Source organism: Nerophis lumbriciformis, linkage group LG01 (assembly GCF_033978685.3).
Source record: "Nerophis lumbriciformis linkage group LG01, RoL_Nlum_v2.1, whole genome shotgun sequence".
Lineage (NCBI taxonomy): Eukaryota > Metazoa > Chordata > Actinopteri > Syngnathiformes > Syngnathidae > Nerophis > Nerophis lumbriciformis.
In genome coordinates, this window is record NC_084548.2 from 35,956,486 (window position 1) to 35,981,871 (window position 25,386).

A 25,386-nucleotide genomic window follows, 5' to 3' on the forward strand; every position below is an offset into this window, starting at 1 on the left:
AGACCAAGACGACCTGACTGCCCTAGTTGTCCTGCATAATCATATTCTTCGCAAAGAAAAATGAGGGTGCAACCAGGCACAGGCTAAGCAACTTTTAAGGTTGTTCTCGCCATTTTTGGGTTTAAATTGAATGCCAAAGTTGATCAACTTGTCGGATTATGCCTTCGTCCTTCTACTATTCAGGTGAGAGGCATTATTTATGACCTAGAATAAACTTTCACAAGCTCCGAGGCGAGAAAGCAGCTCACCAGCCAATGATGTCAACATAGCCACACAAGCTAGTTAGCTCCCTCTGATCACAACGCCGCTATAGATAGTTTGTCTGCATTAGCACTTATAATGGCAATATCACTAATACTTTGTTAACATTCAAGTCACAAAATGTAAATGGAGTATTGTTGGCGCTTTTTGGATGATTATTTAGAGGGCTTTATGGGCGGAATAGAGGACCGCTCATTGGTTCCATTGTAAACAGACTTTTATTTACGTTTAATTTACGAGTGACAATGTATGTCACTCGTAAATAGGTCGTCTGGTGTCTTATGATTGTGAACGATAGGCAAAATTCAAAAGAAAAGTGCAGTTCCCCTTTAAGAACGGCAGATTTTATACGAAGTTTAGCACTTTTAATGATAAGGTTGTTAAACTATGGCGACCGAAGACATCATACATGAATCGACAGGACATTGGGTGATGGGTTGCAGGGAATTTGTCCCTTTGAAGGAGAACTGCACTCTTTCTATTCCCTCCTGCTACGGTCCGGCTGCGCCAAAAACATTAATATAAATCCATTTAATAAAGTTAAATACAAATAAAGCAACAAGAGAAGTATACCACACTTCTCTTTTGTAAAAAAAAGTTTTGTACAACAGATATGGGCATCTACATCAACAATATGATTTGCCTGAGTGGCTGGAAAAGACAAAAAAATAAATACAAATAAAATAATAATAATAATAATATTAACAATATCACTAATACTTGGTTAATGTTCAAATCACGAACTGTTGGCACTTTTTAAATGGTTATTTATCAAATTTTATGGGCGAAATAGTGGAGCTTCCACTGGCTCCGCTGTAACCAGACTTTTATTTACATTCATTACTATAAAAATGAGACCCATTACCTCCCTGCTTGGCACTCAGCATCAAGGGTTGGTATTGGGGGTTAAATCACCAAAAATGATTCCCGGGCGGGGCCACCGCTGCTGCCCACTGCTCCCCTCACCTCCCAGGGGGTGATCAAGGGTGATGCAGAGAATAATTTTGCCACACCTCGTGTGTGTATGACAATCATTGGTACTTTAACTTTAATATTTAGAATGCATTAAAAAAATCCATCCTTCGTCATGACTTTCCTAATGATTGTGAACGTTGGATAAAATTCCCCAAAAAGTGCAGTTCCCCTTCAAGACATCAGACTTTATATGAAGTTTAGCACTTTGAATGATAAGGTTGTTAAACTGTGGCGACCAAAGAGATCATACATGAATAGACACCGGATTGGGTGCTGGGGTGCAGGAAATTTGTCCGCTGTCTTAAACCGGTCATCTCCTAAATTGAGCAGAAGGCAGCAGAAAGAAGAAGATGCCCTACCGATCACATGTTTAAACTACATGTATTAACTAAATTGTTCTATGTATTTATGGTGAGTGCCGTTGACAGTTATACAAAATCAACTAAACTATAGTTCCTCATCCTCTCAATTGTTTGAGCAAAGAAAACTGTAACAAAACAAAATCAACTACTATCTGCTAGTCATTTAAATCATTTGGTTTTTGCCCTCAAAGTCCTCCTGGGCATAGAAAATGATTCCCGGAGTTTGTAAACATGAACGAAAATAATAAAACAATGATTTAGAGAAAACAAATATATCGATCTGATTATTATTACTGATCATATACTAATACTATACTTAATATCGACACCACATATTTATGGATCAATCCCATCCTCCTCTTATGTGTCTATACTGACTGCGACAAGGCCGACACACTAACAGTTGTTGTTACATTATCATCTCTCGATGATTACTTGTTAATTTCCTGTTAATCACTGCTTACTTTCTGCTGTAACACGCTTCCACTTCTTAAACTTAACTAAGCACTTAATTTTGGGTGTTGTTTAAACTTATGTTAGCTTAGCTATTAGCATGCTTGCGCCTGGCCTTCTCTTGGTGTGTAACATATTTAGCCTCGTCCTCAAGTGATAATAATACTTGATAATGCTTTTTAAGATACTAAGAAATGCAGTTTATTTTCCGTAATGGAGATGATTATTATTATTTTAGAGTAGAAGCTCCACACTGTGTATGGAAACACATAATTAGCTGCTCGCCGCTTGTCAGTCAGAGAGGATTGACGTTTGTGATTGGCATCAAAAGGCATTAATCGGCAATGGCTGATCACATTCTTTTTCCACAATCGTCCGATACAGATCTGTGGCTGATCGAGCAAGGTCCTCCTGTGTCGAGGGCAGGGGTGTAAAATGTACGGCCCGAGGGCGAGAACAGGCCCGCGAACAGGTTTTATCCGGCCCGCAGAATGAGTTTGCTAAGTAAAAAAATTAACCTGACATTTTAAATGAAAGAAACAGCTGTTCTAAATGGGTCCACTGGATGTCGCAATAGCAATTCTTTGTATCTTTGTAGATGATGCTACATATGTTAGTCGAGGAAAATTATTACACTACATAAATAACATACTGTAATTTGATTTTGATATACTTTTTTTATCTTGATAGATTGAAAATTAACACCAATGAGTTGACTGATGAACATTATCACATCATTTATTCAGAATATATAAATAACAACAAAGATAGAATACTATTAAACGCAACATGTAAGTGTAAAAAAACAACACCAACATTATGATTTTTACATTTTCAGAATGTCCTAGTTCTATTTTTAAACAAAGAAAACAATTTGGTGTTGTCTTTATTTTTAAGTTATCGTGCCGTGATTTTACCAGTGCGGCCCACTTGGGAGTAGATTTCTCCCCATGTGGCCCCTGATATAAAATGAGTTTGACACCCCTGTTCTAGGGACTTTTTGTCTAAATTTGTAAACATTAAGAAAACTAAATATATATCTATTTTGAGAAAATAAAAATATTGATTTAATCATTCTAGTTTCGATCATATACAGTACTGATATTACCTTTGGTGCCCACTTACATGTTGTGTACTGACTGTGACAATGCTGACATTATTATCCTCTCTTTAGACCAGCGGTCCCCAACCCTATTTGCACTAGGGACCAGTTTAATGTATGCATTATTTTATTTTTATTGAATGGCCTTCCACGTGTGGTGGATAAATAAAGCAACAATTAGTTAATGAAAAATACAACTAACCATAATGCTGAATTACTGGAAGCCTTAACTTTTTAAATGTTTTTATTTCTCTGCTATGGGCCTATGTTACCATCATAACATGAAGAAAGGTGGCCCTAAATTACCAAATTATACACCATAATGAAAATAAATTATAAACTATGTGACAATACAGAAAATAAGATCTTAAAGTAAGTTCTTACAACATACTAATTAAATACAGTATGAGTTGACACAACTCTTGAATTTGTCCATGTTAAAAGTTAAGGAGATGTGTGTGGAATGTGAATTCCCCAGCAGCAACGTCCTTGGTATGTAGGAAGACATCAGTTTTTAACTTCAGCTTGGGAGGAACTTTGCCGTTGTCTTGTATAGCATTTGCAGTGAGGGTGTTGTTCAGGAGCTCAGCTTTGTCTTCAGCTTAATTGAAGATCTGTCCATTATCACTTTTCAGTGGAGAAACGGCAGATCTTTTGTTGCTATCAGTTACAGATTTGACCAATTTCCACCATTTTTTACTGTTGGCGTACTTGAGTTCCTGCTCCAGGTGCTGCGAGAACTGAATATGATCTCTACGTATGGTACGCTGGCACTCAGATTTAGATTTCAGTTATAGGATTCATAGTACTCGTTCTTTTGCCATCGTTTGGATTTGACAGTATCATGACATCTGCCATTTAACCATGGTTTATCACAGTATTTGTGTTTGGTAGTTCTGGATAGTATAAACAAATGTTATGGCATCACCAATGTTGTCTTTCACACTATTCCAGGCAGTATCAGCACTATAAGGCTTTGAAAGGAAGGACTTGTCATCTTCAGATACAAAAGAGCGCATACCATCCCAGTCAGCTTTGTCATACAGCCATGTTTTGCGCTTGCCAGGTTTGCTTGTATTTGGAAGTCTGTAGTTAGCTACATCCATAACAACACAGGGGTCCCTTCCAATTCTGGTGGAGTCATCTGCAAGTTGATGGAGGTGGTTTAGTACAGCAAAGTCGAATGCAGATTCACCATGGACATCTGTCTTTTTGCTTCCTAGCCACTCTTCATGGTGGGCATTTAGGTCATCCAGAACAATAATTTCAGATATAGGGAGAAGCTCTTGGATAGTGCCATTGTGGTCTGAGATTACATCATAGATGTTGTCATCTGTAGAGGGCTGTCTATACACACAGATCACGAATAACATTCGGCCAGGTAGATAAATCTTCAGGCAGATTACTTCATTATGCAGACTTTCGTATTGAGGCATTCTGGGGGCAGTAAAGGCATCACTGTAGTAACCAGGCACAGCAAACAATTCACTATGAATCTTGCTATTCAAGAAGGTTTCTGATACGCAGAATATATTAGGTCGGGATCCAAGGAGATAAAGCTCAAAGGATTCCCAGTTTGAGGGAAGACCTCATGTATTTGTGAAACATGCAACAAATCTTTTCAGGGATCAACCTGGGTTTGGAGGAATGTCTCCGCAGACGAATAATAAAATCGTAGGAGATAACATATGTAAAATAGCAATGCCGTAATCTTGGTCATTTGTTCCAGTATTGTTCATCATGTAGTCAATCCGTTTCGAGGCTTTATCATTTGGTAATGTGACAATAGGAAGTGGATGGATTGGGCAGTCAACCTGAACCAAATGTAACCAGGGGCTGAAGCCATTTGCTCCTGGGACTGAAACAGGGTTTCCCCCTTTACAGCCTGTACGGATGCAAGCTGGGGTGGTCATTCCTACAAGGAGCCTGGCCGACTAGAAGACAAGCTGCTAGCCCCCCCTTAGCATATTGCATAAAAGCTCTCCAAATGCATTTGTTTTTTAAATGTCTTTGGTATCTGATATGTTATATGTGATAGGTCATTATCGAGGACAAGAGCATTGACATATAATACAACTGGAAGTACTTGCAATGTTTTCCAATGGATTTCTATTTCTATTCTAAAAGTGGTATTCATATTTCATGCAATGATACACTAACTTAAGAGGCACTAGCACTTTAACTTGCTAGGCCAAGAGAGATGTGTATTTTCTTCTTTCAGTGCACTTGTATATGCAACAATTTAGCACACTATAGCACTTCCCCATGCACTTGAACGACTACAGGGACTTTATCCTGAGCCGAGGTCATGCAGCAACCTATTGTTTATATGGGTCTCCATTTTATTTTATTTTTGTTATTGTATCTGAATCTGTGTATTTTATTGTATCGTTTGTCTGATGTTGGTGCTGTCTAACTTAACTTTTTATGGACAAGTTGTTTATACCATCAACCTGCCGGGACAACAAATGGAAATTAGCCTAGAGTTTGTTTGTCACAAAGATACAACAAATGGTGAATTTCTATCAGGAGTTGTATTATACATCTATAAACAAGCCTTGTGGTGTGTTCTAATTGGACAGGCAAAAGTGAAGTCAGAGAGAATGTGGTGGTTTATAAATTATTTGATGTTTTTGTGCGGCCCATTAGAAAATGTGTCACGGTCCAGTACGGTTGGGGACCACTGCTCTAGACACTTATTCTATTTGTTAATTTCCTGTTAATAGATGCTTACTTTCTGCTGCAACGTGGTTCCATTTAAACTGCTTAAACTTTATTAGGCACATATTTTTCTATTGTTTCAAGCGAGGTTAGTGGTTATCTTAGCTATTAGCATGCCTGCTCCTGCTTGCTCTTGATGTGTACCATGTTTAGCCTCGTCTTAATACTAATGATACTTGATAATGATACTTAAGGATTACAAGCCTAAAAATGTTTAAATGAACCTAAAATATTAATACTATACTGTATTGGCCACTACATGAGACCAAACCAATCACAGTGTGCTGTTCAGTATCGTACCACTAATTGGCTCAGCCTCAGCAACATTACTACGGTATATTGTTTAAATGAGTGTAAATGTGACTCTGTGGGTGTTATTTCCTGTCCAGAGGTCACTCATGATGTTGAAAAAAACATATTTAGAACGTTGTAAACAGGTTTTTTATGATCTATGAAAATATTCAACTTACAATGAATAATTCATAGTACGCGGATATTCATCTACTGCGATCAGGCCCGCAACGGATCAACAGCAATAAACAAGGGATTACTGTATGGTATTACATACGCCTGGCGTTTAACTAATTGGGCACAATGGCAGATGGCACTTTATCTACTTTGTGCTTCTACTTGGGGGTTGGTGACAATGTGAGGTTTGTACAGACAGTCAATATGGAGTCTCTTTCATGTATAAGCACAGTGGGGGGCACACATCTGTGTTGGAGCAAAACCCATGCATCTTTTAAAACCAGAAATTAATCACGGAATTAACGTACGGTAAATGAGACCTATGATGATTTTCATCTTTTCTGATTCATGAATGTTGTTACTATGTTGGATACTCGTGTTTAAACAATGCAAAAGTGTCACATCATAAGATTCATGCATTTGGGTGTGAGCTAACACGCAGTTTTGGATGACTATGTCCACAGTATTTTGCAGTTTGGCTACGTTGTGACACAACACTGAGATTAACGTACTTCTTTGGACATTAATTAAAGCCCTCAGCCATAAGAGGAGCTCCCCCCTCTGCTTCAGGCTATGAGGAAACAATATAGGTAAGATAAATAATTATTCTTCATCTAATTGTGGCATGTGCATTTGCGTGCAATATGCTGTGACATAAATGCTGCTAAAAACATCGGTTTTAATGCAGGTTTGAATCGACCTGCGTGTGTGCAGGTGTACCTAATGTTGTGACAGGGTGAATGTATTTCTTATTTCACAAAGTTTATTTTTGACCGTGTCTGAAAAGAAAAATAACAATGACGACATCAAGATATGTATCTAAACCATAGGTGTCCAAACTTTTGAACTGGGGGGCCGCATTGGGCTAAAAAAAATGCTGGCACCAAAATGTATTTCAATACTTTTCTAAATAAAGGGGAAAACAATGGTATCATTGGCTTTATTTTAACAAAAAAATCTTACGATACAATAAATATATGTTTCTTATTGCAATTGAAGAACAATTTTGGCCTTAAATAAAATACTGAACTTACTAGACAATGTGTCTTTTAGTAGTAAGTAAGCAATCCTAATTTGGCTGTTGACATATGCAGTAACATATAGTGTAATTTTCCATTCTATTAGTTTGTCAAAATTATGAGGGACAAGCTGTAAAGAATGGATTATTGATCTCCTTGTTCATTTACTGTTAATATCTGGTTATGTTCTGTTTTAACATGTTATATCTACACTTCTGTTAAAATGTAATAAACACGTATTCTTCTGTCGTATACTAAGCATCCGACCAAAAGGTGTATAATGACTTATCAGTACATAACTTAGGTTACAACAGTATAATACCTATTCACTGTTACAGCAGTACGCTTTTCAGGTAATGAGCTCCCCTTTGTAATTAAATGACACCTGCCAGGTGAAAGGAATCACTCACTTGGAAGATCATGGTGTATGACATTGGACTTCCCATACCTCATTAGAGATGCGCCGATGGTTGTTGTTCCTCATGCGTACCCGGACGGGACTCTGGACCTCATCAGAAGACGTTCCCGAAGCCTGGTCGCTCTCTCCATCTGAACCCATTTTCACATTCTCATGGACGATACCTGTAGTAGAGCAAATAAACTATAACTACCTCCCTGCTTGGCACTCAGCATCAAGGGTTGGAATTGGGGGTTAAATCACCAAAAAGGATTCCCGGGGGCGGCACCGCTGCTGCCCACTATTCCCCTCACCTCCCAGGGGCTGATCAAGGGGATGGGTCAAATGCAGAGGACAAATTTCACCACACCTAGTATGTGTGTGACAATCATTGGTACTTTAACTTTTAACTTTTAACTAAGCGGTTCATGTATTTTTACAATTTTAGTTCATTCCTCCCATGCCTTCTGTTGTCACACCAACAGAAGATGGTGGGTATTCCTGTTCCAAAGGGTGCTAGTTTGGTAAGTATAAATTGCCATTGGTAAGATGAGGAGGTTTTGAGATCGATACTACCCTGCATGCAATGGGAGCTTTCTCATCTCTTCTTCATCTGACTCCCCCACCTAAGCTCCTGAATCCATTTGATTAATGAGTCATGGTGCAGCAGACAGGGCCTCCTCCAGAGTGGAGCATATTCGTAAATGTGTGTGCGTCTCTCTTGAGGTTCATGTAACATGAAGATTAGTGGCAGAGCATGTCTGTTTGTGTTGCAGGATGCTGCTTTGGCTGAAGATATGCCAACCATTAAAGTTCACAGCCCTACATGCTGTGTTTTCGTGTTTTAAACAATGACCACTAGCAGGGGCTAGAGTGACACATAGGAAATAAGAGGAAGGATGGTTTCAGTGGAGATGTGAAGTGATGTGGAAAATAAAATGATGGCAGTGACACATCAGCCATGAGAGATATAAATTAGGGGCCTGACAGCTAAAATGATTTATTATGGAGTGGGACAACACAACCTGAGAGAGATTTTAGGTCATTTGAAAGTCTGTGTCATGTATACAAAAATAAACACAATATACAGTACACAAATTGCTTAGTTTTACCCTCAAAGCTAGAAAAAGAATAATTAATTGTTATTGAAATTAAGTTAAAAAAAATTATATTTTGTCAAAATGTAATAACTGTTAAATAGTGACTGTTTGTATTTGTGGTATTAGAATACGTATTTGTTGGTTAATTGCCAACGAACTGCAAGGTTATTTACAAATAAATATAATTCACAATATTTTACTTACTACCGTAAGTGTGCATTTCCGTTCCCGTTTGTAAAGCCCATAGTAAGTGCACAAGTTTGTCGTACAGCATGTTAAGAAACAATGAAAGCTTTGTTTCTCCAATGCGAGTCCCCAAAGTGTTGGCAAATTTTGGCAGCTTCTTGGGTCCATTGGTCTATGTTGACAAAAGCAGCTGATTATCATGAGGAAAAACACCAGTCTCTTGCATATTTTCACTGAAAATTACATCCTAGTTAGTTATTATTCTTTACACTCGATGTATTCTTCTTCTGATAGACTAAAAGCACGAGATACACTTACAGAATTAAATTTCTTTAGAAAGCCGAGAGCCGGTATTAATATCAGACATTATCCCTCATCACCTCAATGGTGAAACACTAAACCTAAGTTAACTGACACCAGAGTAAGGGAAGATATTCATCCGGGATATCTACCGAGTAACAGACACACACATGAACACACGCACATAGTAGCACTAATAACAACACTTAATAAGTGAAAGGACTTGTCTTGTATGTAGAAATGTTGCTTTGTGCTTGGGTAAACAGTCAAGCGATTTGTTAGTGTATGCACGTGTGTCTCATGTACACAGTCTCTGTATTGTTTTGTCATCACACAGCACACATTCCACAAGCAGGTTCTTCTTTCTGCTCCATTTACATTGCAGGCAGTAAATGTCACAAGCAACCCCTGGCTTACTTCTAAAAAGCCCTTGAAAGAGTATTAATGTGATGTATAATTTATTCAGCCTAATATGTTGAGAAAATTGCTCTGGAGCAGAGGTCTTCAACAAGGAGTACCCCTCCAGTTACTACAAGAAGGTTTTGAATGTTTGGTAGATTTTTGGGGGGGGAAAAAAAGTACATTCTCCCCAAATTTTTCACAAATTTAATGTCTTTAAATACATATTAATGATGATCCATGCACTGCAGTGAACAGATAAATGGGACATTAACATGTGAGGGAGAAGCTAGCTGGCGCTGAACTGAAAGTCCATTGCTTCAAGTCAAATACCTCACACAGCTCTGCAGCTATGCTGATGAAGATTATAGTAGTGTCACATTTTACTTAACTTGTTGGACTTCATTATATCTCCCATGCAGCAATGTGCCACGGAAGTAAAAATGTACATCATAAAAAGCTCTGAGAGGAGTAACGGCAGTCAATATTCGCCGCTCATTTATTTCCACTTTGACTATTGTGATCAGTCCTCATTAAAACTAAAGAGTATTAATGTTCATAAAAGCTACTGTGGTCATTGATTCCTTGCTGGTAAAAGATCTGGGAGGAGTAGCGGAAGTTATCCTTCCTGGCTGCAAGCCTGCATGGGACAATATATACTACTGCAAAACAACCACCGGGATAAAACTAAGTGAGGACTATCTTATTTCATTATTTTATCTGCATGTCTTATATAGTATTATTAGATTCAATGAAATCAGGCATGAGAAAGCAGTGCTTTTTTTGTGAAGTCGTGACGTGACAGTGCGAGTAACAGGAGTTAATTGATGTATATTTCAGGTGTAAGATCCGACTTGGGCAAGGCAAGGCACGTTAATGTATTTAGCACAATTCGTACACGAGGCAAGTGCTTTACAGAAAACTACAAGAAGGCAAAAATAAAATAATAATAAAATAATCATAAAAATAATCACAATTTAAATTAAAATCATAAAATGTAATCATAAGAACAATCAGAAACTAAAAAGACTTAGTAGGACAGGTGACTATTTAACAATAACCAGGAAATATTTTGTACCAGTTTAATTTCTTTACAAGATATACAAGTAGGGGTTAATCGCACCATCATTTTGATGGATAACGTCAAAGACCTCTGTTCAAGAGTATCATGATAGAATATGGAGTCTAAGTCCACATGCAATCTATTAGCTTCTGTTATTACTACACTTTGAATGGAATCATCCTTTTAAGCCATTCTGGCTCTTAAAGTGAATCACCCTTGGCATAGAACACCCTCTATATTTAGAGTGTGCAAGAATAGAAATGCTGCAGCCATTGTGCTGAAAAGTAAATTAGTTTTTAAAATATTCAGAAGAACATCAACGACTGGGAGAAGCATGCAGCTGCACTATAGGAAGGAGCCTAGAAGGAATTTTCAAATGTGTTGGCTTACATTCAAGAATGAGCATAGTAGACACATTTGAGAAAGGGACATACAATAAGTGAAATAAAATCTTATATTTTATGATTATGATAATAAATGATGTTAGAATAAAAGACTCAAATGAAAAGTTTGAAAAAGCTTGGCGTTCCAATTATTAACATCAACGTGGAAGAGAGGGAATCAATAATAGAAAGGATGACACTCACCAATACGGCTTCCCGGAGGACGGCATGAGTCAAGTACACGGAGCATACGGAATGGTGACATCCTCAGTGGGGGGTCCCTCTCCCCCATTCTAACCTCCACAATCCGAGGGTCTTCCAACCGAGGACCACTTGTCGGGCACCCTTTGGAGTTGCCTGATATATCCATTATTCCGGAAGAATACCGTTTTAAAGTCCCACCAAAAAATGAGACCACCTCCGTGTAGTCTTGATGCCCAAGAGTCCCGGACTTCCAGTTTTCACACTGCTTAGTAATTCCAGGTGAGGCATTCAGTAAAGACCAAGTCTAGTGTTCCGGGAGGAAGGGGCAGTATAGGATTGCTGGACCTCTCACAATGCAACAACTCCCTGAGCTCCTACTCCACTTTAGCACTCACCCGTATAGACACTCCCTTTATGCTTCTCTCGTTTTCCCCGCAGTCTGCTTGCTGACTAAGGAAGGTCAAACAGTACAGACAGGCAAGATGCTGCAGAGACAGTCCAAAAAGACGAGACAAACATGACAGGTGATTTTCCCTTCAAACTCACGAGTCATCTTGGCAAAAGACTTTCTTGTCTTAGCTGTGTGACGCACTCCGTCTCTTCTCTTCACGCCCATGTTGCTTTTTCATTTGCAGTCTGCTGTCCTATTCGTCTTCTTCCTTTTCTGTCACGTTTCTCTGTCTCTTCCTCTTCTATTCCAGGCAGCACTCTATTCAGACTCTCCCGCTTTCCACTCCCCTCGCTCGATGTCTTCCTCCTTGCCTCTGGCGCTCCTATCAGTGCTTTCAGTGTTGTTAGTCCCCTAACTCCCTCCCTTCACCTTGCCAATACTCTCCTCTTTCTCATGTGATACCAATCTTTGGCTCTCTCTCGTTCTCTCCTCATCTGTCACAACCGCTCTCCCCTCCCTGCTCCCATCAGTCTGGGTCCAGAGAGGTGACTTGTTTTGTGCCTGAGCAGTCTGTTTCTTGCACTGCTTTTGCATCATTTACCATGTTCTTGTTCTATGTGCATGGGCCTTCTCAACATTATCTTTAGAGAGCAGATAATAAAACCCTGAGGCTTTTTAGTAGCATCTTTGTGCTCATCTTTGCTCTGCTACTTTCTTTCCATCTTCTTCTTTCTTTTCTAAACCCCCCCCCGCCCCCCAAAATTGACCTGCAGCACAATCCATTATGGATGGAAGTGCACGTGCACACCCAGGCTGACATGCACCACTGTGTATACAGATATTGCGTGACCCTGTAGCGTAGAGAGTGCAGATTATGAGCAAACATGGACGTGTTCATCGTAAGGCTGATGGGAAGCTGCCACATAAAGGGTGCAATAAGAGCTTGTGTCCAACAGGGTTATATGGCGTGAGCAGCATAGTAAAGGTCCCATTACTTTCCCAGTGTGATTTAATTCCTGTGACAGCAAGGCATCAATCTCCTTGTAAAGCAATGGGCTATTTGCAAAGGGCAGACCTTCTGTGGTAAGCCTGAACAAAGGGTGGGACAATTTCATGGTGGCATACTTGGACACGTTTTCAGTTAACTATGTACCAATTAATGTTCTTGTACAAAACTATACTAACAAGTGATCTTAAGTATAGGGATGTTCGGATCAGGGTTTTATGCTGCCAATGTTGATACCAATCTTCCATGAGTAAAATTGGCTGACACCAATGCCACATGTATTAACTGTAAATGTTTTCATTATACAGTATTTATGGTAAGTGATATCAGTTTAACAATATCAATACAACATTTTAAACCACTTCCTTATTCTCTTTATTACACTGAATTGCTTAATCACAATAAAGTCAATTGTACACAATGCCTCAACCAAAGTAATAATTTGTTCATTTTTGCCCTCAAAGTCCTCCTGCATCCAGGAAACTTGAATTTGTGAATATGAAAATAAAAATCTAGACTTTTTCAAGTACTTATTTCTTGTATTGTTTCAAGCTAAGCTTAGTGATTAGCATGTTTGCTCCTGGCATGTTTAGCCTTGTCATCCAGTGATAATAATACTTAAGATACTAAGAAATGATGTATATTTGCCACAATGGAGTTAATTATATCAACTAAGCTGGTAACCACGTCTGTCAGTCTAGTGACCAAAAAATAAAGTTTCAATCAGAGGTGATCGCACATTTTTTTTTCAAAACAATTGGCCAATACTGATCTGTGGCTGATCGGTCGGCACATCCTGGCTGTAGATAAAAACACATTCTTATCACAATTTACTTATTTAAAAAAGGGGGCAAGTACACACTGTTGCATCCAACATTTGTAAGACACATTTGAAAGAGAATGCCAGTATTCCTAACAACAAATGATTCACATGTTCTCACAAGTACTCGCTGTCTTGCAGGGCTGTGTTATACATATTTAGAAGTGATAACTTAGGAACCAAGTAGATTCTATCAATAAAAGAAAGTACATTGATAAACAATAAATAATAAATAAATAAATACAAGTGCATTTTAACTACAGTCTATTTTGTACACTTCCTCGTGTTCTGTTCTGTGCAAGATTCGACACCGCCCTTAGTTCAAGCCCTGGTCGAGTCATACCAAAGACTATGAAAATGGGACCCATTACCTCCCTGGGTGGCACTCAGCATCAAGGGTTGGAATTGGTGGTTAAATCACCAAAATCACCAAAATGATTCCCCTCACCTCCCAGGAGGTGGAACAAGGGGATGGGTCAAATGTAGAAGTTAATTTCACCACACCTACCTTGTGTGTGACTATCAGTGGTACTTTAACGTTTTAACTTTAACACACATATCTGCTTAATCAGTTACAAACATTTTTGTTGTATTCTTTGGCCTAAGATTCGATCCGATTTTGAGTCCTGTTTTGATACTTTGACAATAGATTACATATATATATATATATATATATATATATGTATGTATGTATGTATGTATGTATGTATGTATGTATATATATATATATATATCCATCCATCATGTATGTATATATATGTATGTATGTATGTATGTATGTATATATATATATATATATATATATATATATATATATATATCCATCCATCCATCCATCCATCATGTATATATATATATATATATATATATATATATATATATATATATATATATAAATTATTATAAAACTAAAAATCTTTTATATCAAGTAACTAAAGTACACAAAGTAAAACATTTTATAAAGCTTATCTTATTCAATTTTGAATTTGCTAAAATTGTTTTGAAGAAGATGATAAATTATATTTGTTGATTAGATGCTACATAAATATTTTTTTAAACAAAATATTGTGGCTAGTGCACAATAACTAAACAAAAGCAATTAGTACGAATGGCTCTCATTTAAATTATTTGGGTTTTCCTTTTAGAGCTTTTCCTGTCTCCAAAGGCTTACTACTTAAGATTGTAAACAATAACAAAAAACAAAAAAAATATTTTGTATTATAAGAACAAGAAATAAAAAATATTGATCTCATCACTTTAGTATTGTTTATAAACTGATAGTTCACTAGGTATCAATAGTACTGACATTTGGATCGATCACCCCTATTTTACATTGACACCTTAGCTGCTCAGCGTGTTTGTGTAGCATGCGTTGCCATTTCTTTCCTCTAGTCATCCAGTGATAATGTAACTTAGAAGAAACTTAGTTAAATTTCCACCGTGATATTCCCTTTGTTGCAGCTTGCTCTCAATTCGAGCCAGTGTTCTGGCAAGATGCATAGCCTCCTGGAATTCACGCAACTCTTGCAAGTGTGCAACAGAGAATCCAGAAATGTTATTGTGTCGCCATGAGCGTGCATCCCTTTTGAAGGAATCCTTTACGACAATTTTTAGCTGTGTTAACACTGAAAATAGTGAAAACACTGAAAATACCTACTCAGTGGCCTAGTGGTTAGAGTGTCCGCCCTGAGATCGGTAGGTCGTGAGTTCAAACCCCGGCCGAGTCATACCAAAGACTATAAAAATGGGACTCATTACCTCCCTGCTTGACACTCAGCATCAAGGGTTGGAATTGGGGGTTGAATCACCAAAAATGATTACCGGGCGCAGCCACCGCTGCTGCTCACTGCTCCCCTCACCTCAAATGCAGAGAATAATTTCGCCACACCTAGTGTGTGTGTGACAATCATTTGTACTTTAATTTAAAAATTAAAAAAACAGCTGCAGTAAAGGCTCGGCAGCTCATCAGTCGATCGCAGATCAGTTAAAAAGCAAATCTGACCCAATCTGACCTCATGATCGGGACATCTCTTCTGTATATATTTTCTGTATTACCCTTAACATACGATTTATTATGGTATACATATCAATATTCCTTTTTCCAATTACCTTTTTTTGTTTTACTTTATTAGAGCATTAGAGTTAGATAATCAAGTCAAAGTGACTTTTTGAATCTGCACTGCAACCACATAATTTCCCCATTGCGGAATAAATAAAGTCTATCCTATTCTAATATACAAGGAAGTGTTACGACAACTATAATTTCCAAGGATGCAATGACGCCAAAATATTATCAAAGTAGATTTCACAAACTTAAAAAAACTGCAACGTTTAAACTAATGTACTTGAGACTATGGCACAAGAAACAGTTGACAATGTTCAACCTAATGACTGCGATTTCATTATTTGCTTAATAAGTAAATGTTGGACTAATCCAAAGCATATTTGCTTGGTGTAAAAGTTGAAACAATATTATTAAACAGATTCCAAGAGCTGTCTCGCAAAACAAACACGTTAAAGAAGTACATTTGTTTAGCGTGGTGTCGACAAGCAGTTAGACTGCAATGACTGACATATTGATGTAGAGTTCTGCATCCTTGAGCTGCAAACTGTTCAAAAGTCAAGGACAAAAAAATCGCCTTAAACATCTTCAACCTTCAGCAACGCCTATATTTGATTAATCAAAAATGCTTTTTTGCTCAGCAACAACCTCTAATAAATAATGTTTTTTTTAATTACAGTAAAATTTGTGTTCACAGTATTATTTAGCATTTTCAACCATATGTAACACAGCCTTCCTCCAGACAAGAGAAATGTTAGAAATCAAAGAGCATAGAACGTCTCAGAGGAACACAAGCATGCATATAGTGGCAAGAGGGCTGGAGAGAGGGCCAATTTAGACTACAGTAATTACCTCTGAACCTTTTATCTGCATCTGTGAAATCTTATTATTATTTAATTACTCGCTCTTGAGGGTCTACTGTAAGCTATCAGTTCCATATACTGTACACTAGTCCCCAACGCCTCCAGCCCGTCTTATAGTGTCAAAAAAGGAAAATGTTTTGAGAAATACAAATACCATTGATAATACTTTGATTACCCTTTTATTGCATGATACTTTTACCTGTGTTTACCAGTTAAATAAATTAAAGGTGCTGTTTGCAACTTCCTCACAGTTACATTTTTCAAAGCAAAAAATATAACACGAACACCACTGGCTAGTTTATGATAACATTAGAGGTTTAACTGAACACATTTGTTTGACAATTGTCTATATTTTTCACAATTACAAAGTTTTGTGTAATACATTTTTTTACCGGCCCGAATAAAGTGATTGACGTTTACTGTGGTCACTCACCCGGTCTTGTCAAACGTACGCGCAGGGATCGCGTGCACACATACAAAAGCAGTCCAAGAGAAGCAACAAACAATTTACAGTCATGTTGTTGTTATGATAGAATATACATTCAATGACAGCTAACGCTAGCTATCTCTCCCAGAGCGACCTGGAGACTGCTATCCACGCCTTTTTCACACACCGGCTAGACAACAACAACTCACTGTACGCTGGCATTGATCAGGCATCACTCCGCCGTTTGCAGCTTGTGCAAAACGCGGCTGCCCGTCTCCTCACCAGCACCAAAAAAGGCGAGCACATCCCCCCAGTCCTGGCCTCACTCCACTGGCTCCCTGTCCGTCACCACATTGATTTTAAATGACTTTTAATTGTTTTTAAATCCTTAAATGGCCTGGCCCCACAATACCTGACCGAGCTTCTGCACCATCATAGCTCGTCTAGAGCCCTAAGATCAGCTGACCAACTGCTGTTGGCGGTCCCCAGATCCAGGCTAAAGACCAGAGGGGACAGAGCCTTCTCCGTTGCCACCCTTAAGCTCTGGAACAGCCTTCCCCTCCACATTAGGTCAGCCCAGAGCCTGGGGGTCTTCAAAACCCTTCTTAAGACCTACCTCTTCTTGCTGGCCTTTAACCTGAGCTGAGCCCACCCACAAAGCCACCATTTCTAGTGCGCCCCCCAAACCCATTTTATAAATTTTTATGAGTCATTCATTCAACGATTAATCGAAGCAACAGAGTATAAATCAAAGCTTTTTCTAACTGAAATAATTGTAATTGTAGTTAATGCTATCGTTATCAAATCCAGTCAGCTGCGAGTGAACAGTGTTACATTGAGCAAAAGAGCCGTGGGGAATAAGGATAAGCAGTTAATGCAGTATTAATGCATTAAATCCAGGGCCAAGAAAAGGTCACAATGTACACATGGAGTGTAGTGGGGGTTTAATTTTGCTCAATTCTGCTCTCTTCTGGAGGTGAAATGGCATCTAGATATGTTTGTATAAAAAGAAAAACATTTGGAGAAGTAAAAAAGGGGATAATCTACAATAAACAAGCAGACTGTTTCAACTACAGTGGGTGTCAGCCCATTTACCAACAAATTAATCACAAACCCGTTATAACCGCTCTGGTTGTTGGCCAGCTCTTCTAACATACAGGGCATGAAAACTATAACACCACAGTGAGGCTCACTTACACAGATGAAAAACTGCATTCTAATTAATACTTGTACGGATGGCTGGAGTGAGTTAGCAAATGACTGAGGGAGGAGACTAGGAGAGTGCAGCAGAAAAGTGAGATTGCGTCGTCATCATGTCGCTCCATAAAAGGTTGCAACGTGCTCTGGCTGCTGAATGGCACACAGTGAGTCAGCGAGACCAACCAGTGGGTTGATACGCATGCACACGCATTAACACACACACCTTATCAGTGTATTAATAATGGAGTAGCATTAGTTCTGGCTACTGCATCAAACTCGGTTCTTTTTATAGCTTTCCTGCCCTAAGAGATTTTACAGAAAGATGTCACATTGTGCATAGCCGTCTTCCTCACTTGCAAATTACGACTTTCCTTCCGACAGAAACCTCATTTCATAATAGTCTGGTAGACCTGCTTGGTCATAAATAATACATGAGTAACTTCACCCATCTTTGTTCGTATAGAAGGGTGACAGTGCCATAATGATCACAGAATGTGTCATTGGCTTTTGGGGTTTTCAATGATGATATAAAACCAAAGCTCTTGTTTCAACACTTACCTTCTTATAGAACATCGTTATATTCATTAAAGGGGACCTAATATGCAAAACCAACTTTTCTTACCTATTAGTACCTGTTTTTGTGTATTTGGGATCTGAATTAGTCCCAATAATTCAAAACCAAACCAGGCTGGCATGGCGGAGATATTTACAAAACAATCGTGTCTTCTTACCGTATTTTTCGGATTATAAATCGCAGTTTTTTTTCATAGATTGGCCGGGGGTGCGACTTATACTCAGGAGCGACTTATGTGTGAAATTATTAACACATTACCATAAAATATAAAATAATATTATTTAGCTCATTCACGTAAGAGACTAGACGTATAAGATTTCATGGGATTTAGCGATTAGGAGTGACAGATTGTTTGTTTGGTAAACGTATAGCATGTTCTATATGTTATAGTTATTTGAATGACTCTTACCATAATATGTTACGTTAACATACCAGGCACGTTCTCAGTTGGTTATTTATGCGTCATATAACGTACACTTATTCAGCCTGTTGTTCACTTTTCTTTATTTTATTTTAAATTGCCTTTCAAATGTCTATTCTTGGTGTTGGGTTTCATCAAATAAATTTCCCCCAAGAATGCAATTTATACTCCAGTGCGACTTATATATGTTTTTTTCATTCTTTATTATGCATTTTCGGCAGGTGCGACTTATACTCCGGTGCGACTTATACTCCAAAAAAATGCGGTACTTCCTCCAAAATGAGCTGTTCGGAATTTGCCCAATTTGTGATGTTTTTCTAAAGTGTGACGTCAGCATATAACTCCATACATGGTAAAGTTTTACCCAAAGAGCTTTGCAAGAGTCCGCCATTCTAGTCCAAACGCAGTAGTCAATAAGTGCCTTCTTTTTCCATATCCTTGTTGTAGGGTAGACTGACTCATACATGCAGATGCATCCTCTGCTGTTGCCATTTATACTACAAAGTAGCGTATAGTTTGAACTTATATGTGTCAGTAGACTCGATATGGAAGTGCTAAAAACAACAACATGGCTGACGGGGAGATGGCGCAGTCAAAGTGGAAGCCCATAAATAAGACTGCCCACAAATTAATGCATTCTGAATACAAGGTCAGAAAGCGGTTTAAAGACTGTCTGTAAAACTCAATCTATGCAAAATTTTGACCAAAGCATTAACATTACATGTTATATACACCACAAGGAAGTGTTTTTAATGTAGAAAATCAATCATAATATAACCCCTTTAACCTAAGTCATAATCATTTCACCGAGCACAGAGTAGACACAGCACCGAGCTAATATCTCTCCGAAATGGAGCTAGAACAATGCCACCTACGTACTTTCATCTGCACCCATTCTTTATTGCTCTAAATCATGTAAACCAGGGATTTTCACCCACTTCAAATCCTCTCGTCCATCCTTCTCACATTCGATCTCATGCTGTTACAGTGCGGAACGAGACCCGTACAGACGATTCCAAAATGCAGACAGAAAAGAGAACAGTGATTGTGTTAGCTGTGAGCATGTGTTTGAGTATGCTGGATTAAGGTCATTACAGTTTTATCTCGTAACTTTCGCATTAAACATTGCCAGTCCAAATATAGTCACTGAATGGTATTTTTATTCTAACACAGCAGTGATAAAACAGACCTTGAACTGTTAATGAATTTTCCTTAGAAATTGCTGTGAAATGTTGAAAAACATCCAGGCTACTGTATACTCAGTCAAGCTAAATTGCCAAATTAAAAAGAGAACATTTAGAACTGTAATACTGGTTAATACATCCAAGCTGAACCTTGATAGGACTGCAGAAAAGATCATCTGTGTCAACCTTGCCCCAATCCAGGACGTATACCGGTGCAGGGTCAGGAAACGGGCATGTAGCATCACTGAAGACCCCTTACACCCTGGTCACAAACTGTACAAACTCTTCCCCTCCGGCTGGCGTTACAAATCACTGTGCGCCAAAACAACCCGTCACTTCATCTTTTTGCTTTGCTCTATTCACCACTGCACTATTTTTTTATTAGCCGTGCACATATTAGTTAAAGGAGCCGTATGTAATAATTTTATGTCAAGTCATCATTAAATGGCCCTGATATTTCAAAAGACATTAATAAATCATGTTCTTTTGGGATATCTCTATAATTGATAACAGTGGTTCAGTCGGGATATGTTCATTTCAAAATTAGATTTACAGCCCCGAAATATTGTTATTGTTTTCATTTCGATGTCCCGCCCTCCACCGTTTGACCAATTAAAAAGTCTGTGAGTGTGTCACATCCAGGTTGCCAGTTACGCATCACCCTCTTTGTCGAGCTACTGCCACTGGTAAAGTTACTAAACATGTCAGACCTTAGTAAATCTAAAAGGCGTTGTTATGATTCTCAACTTATTCATGACAAAGCCAAGAATAAAACGGGGATGCCTTTGAAAGATGGAGACGATTGAAGGCGGAGAAGATTTGTTCATCTGACGCCAATCTTGCTAATTTCCTTGTTGATAGGTAAGTCAGGCATTTACGTTTTCTTATTACTTGTAATAAATGGAAATGGAAATTTCGTATGTAAACTATATTGTCCAATACAGTCTATGATCGTGTCTAACAAAGCGAATATGTTCTTGCAACGAATGCTTAGCATGCTAGCCTAGTCAATTAAACATCAACATATAAGCTAACGGGGAAATATATGCCCGTTAGCTTGTGTGTCCATGAGTATTCGAACTGACAGGGCAAAATATATTTTTGACAAATAAAACGTGTGGATAAGGGTAGTGTCAGTGCCTATTTCGTTCTCAATATAATGATACGCTGAGGAAATGGGTTCCAACATTAGTACGGCTGTCACCATGGCAATGTGAAACGTATGGAGACAGCAAATCACATGATAAAACAATCCCTCATTCGTGTAGCCTATAGGCATACCTTGGTAAAAGGTCTACTCTTTAGTTTTGGGTGTACATAAGGCTGCTAAGCATGCTCTACTTATTTTCACCAGTATAACCATTGCTAGCGTTGGTTGTAGTTCGTTTTAGTCTTTGTTTTCTGATAGTACTGACAATAACCATATGATTGCAATTTGTTATGAGATTGTACGCAGGCATGACGTACTTCTTCCTGAAATAGCCTAATTTCTGTGTAAAATGTGTTGGTTAGAGATTTGTTATTGACATAACGCTTGTCTATTCAGCTGTTAAGGTCCCAGCCCCTCAACCCCTAGTAAGAGGCAGTGGAAGTTTGAAGTTCCTTGGAGTAGCATAGTCGATCGAGATGGATCCGGCTGCGTATCTGGCAACATCAGTCAGGGAAAGAGGGAGGGCACTACATAATTTTGACCATGATTGCAGTACTATTTCTGGCCACATTATTACATATGGCTCCTTAAAAGCACTTGTTTATATTTTTTACTTAATCAGTAATATATTTTTTTAAATATATTTTTTTAGATTTAATTCTTTGTGTGTTAAACATACTTGGCCAATGAAGCTAATTCTGATTCTGATATGGGTTTTGAGTAGTAAACAGGCGGCATCTGAGCAATCAGATTTTAGTAAGCGCTATAATGATATCATTACATTTATCATCTTTGATTTCCTGGCATAAAAAATACACAATATTCCAATATCAACAATAGCACTGCTTTAGCATAGTTAAATAGCATTAAAGCAATATGATTTTTTTAAATGAAAAATGTCTGAGTATGCTTTTGTCAACACACAGGCGCCAACATACAAAGCAACCCAACACTTATTCCAAATGATTATACATAATTTATTTGTGTATATATGCATGGGAGTGTGTTTGTGAGTACCAAGGGATCCAGTCCTGTGCAGGCTCAGGTAGGCTTTGTCTCTTTCCAGCCCCCCACCCAGCTCTCTGCGCAGGGCAGTGCGGCCCAGATGACTGGCGTACTGACGCAGGAAGGAGGGAGCGCTGTGGGAGGCGGGAGGATGCATGGTGCACACGACCATCGGCTCTGAGGCACACGATTGCAAGAGGAGCAGCCAGGACAGGAGAAAAAGGAAGGAAGAGAAAAGCAAGACAAAGTGTAAAATAGAAGAAGAAAATTGAGGAATCACAAGAAAAGAAAATCAAAGAGTTAAGGAACAGGAGCATCGGAATAAAGACAGAAAGTGGAAGTGGAAACATGAAAGATAAAAAATGACACAAAACACCACACTAGAGGATTTAGGAACATGAAGGAATAATACAATATTGTGTGAAGAATTGGAAGATAGAAGCGTGAGGATGTGCAACACTGCTGCTTATGATACAACAAGACTGTAGTATTATTGCAATGATTCTCAAACTGTGGTACGTGTACCACTAGTGGCACGCGACCTCTATCTAGTGGTACGACAAAAAATCATTTGAATAAAGAAAAATGTTTTATTTTCCTATATTCAAACACAATATTACTGTCACAGTGATCAAAAACATTAAATATACTTGTTAAATAAAACCTCTGCCTTGTTTTTAATGAATATTTAGGCTTATTACGCAACTGTATTTTCGTGTTGGTCATTGGTACTTGGAGAGCCAAAGTTTTTCGGAGGTGCTACTTGGTGAAAAAAGTTTGAGAGCCACTGTACTATTGCAAGAAAAAAACAACTCAAAAGCAGTACAAAAAGAAACATGCAATATTGCAAGACTAAACAGAAAACACAAAGTGGTAATGCTGAAATATGTATTTAACAAATGGGGTGAAGAATCTATATTGTTAGTCTACATCCTATGGACATGTACAAATAAAGACTGACTACTAAACCAAACCACTCGTATCCTTATATGTATTATCATTAAACAAACCACGTTTAAGCATGAGCAAATATAATCACTCATTTCCAGTTATACAGGGAATTCCCTGACTGGCTTAGCGTTTGTTTAAAATCCACACAATTCTCTCACAGTTTTGGCAATAAGCAACCCAAATCTCCACCAAGAACAAAGTGTAAGATGAGGCCAGCACCAGCCTCAGTCCATACTGCCACTAATTAGCACTGTGAATTAAGGACGGGAATGTTTCACCACTCTTTTACTTAAACTGATTAAGTGAGAAGTGGATGCGGGCAGGTGAGAGGAAAAAAAATGATGCTAACTAAAAGATGTAGTGCTTCGTTTAAAGTTTAATGTTCCTCATCCCCAACATCACTTCCGCCATCCAACTGCCTCTCTCCTCAGGGCACGCTTCTCTCTCTGGAAAGAACCAAATGAAAAAAGAACCATTGTGAAAGGAGAATATCATGAATGTGGTGGTGTTACTGTTCCATCTATATCATCCATTAAGTTGCAACAAAAACAGCTGAGTATTACCAAATTGGAGAAGAGCCATAATTTCTTGCCTAAAATACAACTCGGATTTGAATGCATGCATTAAGACTCCACTATTAGTTTTCTCACTTTCTTTCTGTTTGTTAAAACAGAGAAAGTGTGAGAAAAAGAAACATTCCTTTAGTCCGACCTGGTTTATGTCTGGACTCAATCAGACTTGGGCATAAACGCTTAATTACACATGCACACACTCACATGCACACACCCTCCCAAGCAAAGTCCTTTGCATGATGCAAGTGCAGTCCTTCCACATGCCCAATAGATGGCAATCACCAAGTCTCAAGATGACTTTCCTTATGTTTATAATCTTTCACAAGAGCGCAATGTGCCCCAATTACAGCATGACAGTGAAGAATATAAGGCCCCGTTTACACTAAGCCGGATAAGGTTATCCAGGGTAAATCCCACCTAACCTTAAACGTGTCCACACACAACAATGCCACCGTTTAAGACCCCCTCCGTCCGCCGGCGCAACATGACCTAGTACACATGCATGGAAAGTGGGCACGTCATAGTCAGATCCAGTGTTGCTTTGTGTGCAAGTTCTTAAATTTAACTTATCTGAACAATATACAGTGTTGTGGTATTTCAATTAACTGGAATCCAGTGTGCTGTGGGGCCCTATTGTAGTGAATCACACCTGAACCATCATCAATGAATCAAATCTTTATTAGACATGTAAACAATGTGATATAGAACATTTTACATCAATCAAACTAGGGATCTAGATATCTGGTCAGGACACTCCTCGCTCTTTTGCCGTCACCTTCATTGTCCATTCGTTTTTGCTGACTTTATATACTCTGGACCTAGACGTTGAGTCCGCGACATACATGGCGAACAATAACTGATACATTATGCTTTGCCAGTCCAAAAGCCGTTTTTCCGTAGTTAGTCTTCCCTCGACAGCCAGGTAATACAAAGCACACGCTATCTTTTTTATCACATCCACGGGAGCCCACATTCTCGTTGACTCTCCTTCGACAAATGGACAAAGTTTTTCGCTAAGTAGAATCACAGCTGACCTGGATATGCAAAAGTTATCTTGCCGTCTGAGAAGTGTTGTATCCCAAATAGTTGCAATCGCTTTCTCTTAAGGTATTCATGTGTGATTTCCACAAGCATCTATACATGTAGAGGAAGGAGTAACACAGCATGTCTGGATGACTCGCCTCCATATTTCCCGTGTATACTTCCGAGTTACGAAACCGCTTTATTATGAAGCTGGCTGTGGCGTGTTCTTTCTGACGTCACTTAGTGTGTGGGGCGCCGTCTTTCTGTCGTCATATCCTCTCCGAACTCAGTTTGTAAACGATCAATGAGTCCATAGAAAGCTAAGTGCCGGAGATTCAAGAAAT

The 25,386-nt window shown here is 38.5% G+C and overlaps 1 protein-coding gene across 5 annotated transcripts in view; it reads right to left on the reverse strand.

Moving 5' to 3' along the window:
• The window catches only part of LOC133619388 (cyclin-dependent kinase 17-like), an 89,887-nt gene that overhangs the window by 42,268 nt on the left and 22,233 nt on the right, over positions 1 to 25,386 (reverse strand). For 3 of the 5 annotated variants that reach the window (XM_061980370.1, XM_061980379.1, XM_061980388.1), the window contains exons 3-4: positions 22,509 to 22,673; positions 7,810 to 7,943 (exon numbers count right to left, since the gene is read on the reverse strand). In XM_061980370.1, the coding sequence (XP_061836354.1) occupies positions 7,810 to 7,943; positions 22,509 to 22,673 (299 nt within the window). Of the gene's footprint in view, positions 1 to 7,809; positions 7,944 to 11,393; positions 12,444 to 22,508; positions 22,674 to 25,386 lie in introns of those variants that run through there. The other 2 variants (XM_061980397.2, XM_061980406.1) reach the window with 2 other exon arrangements.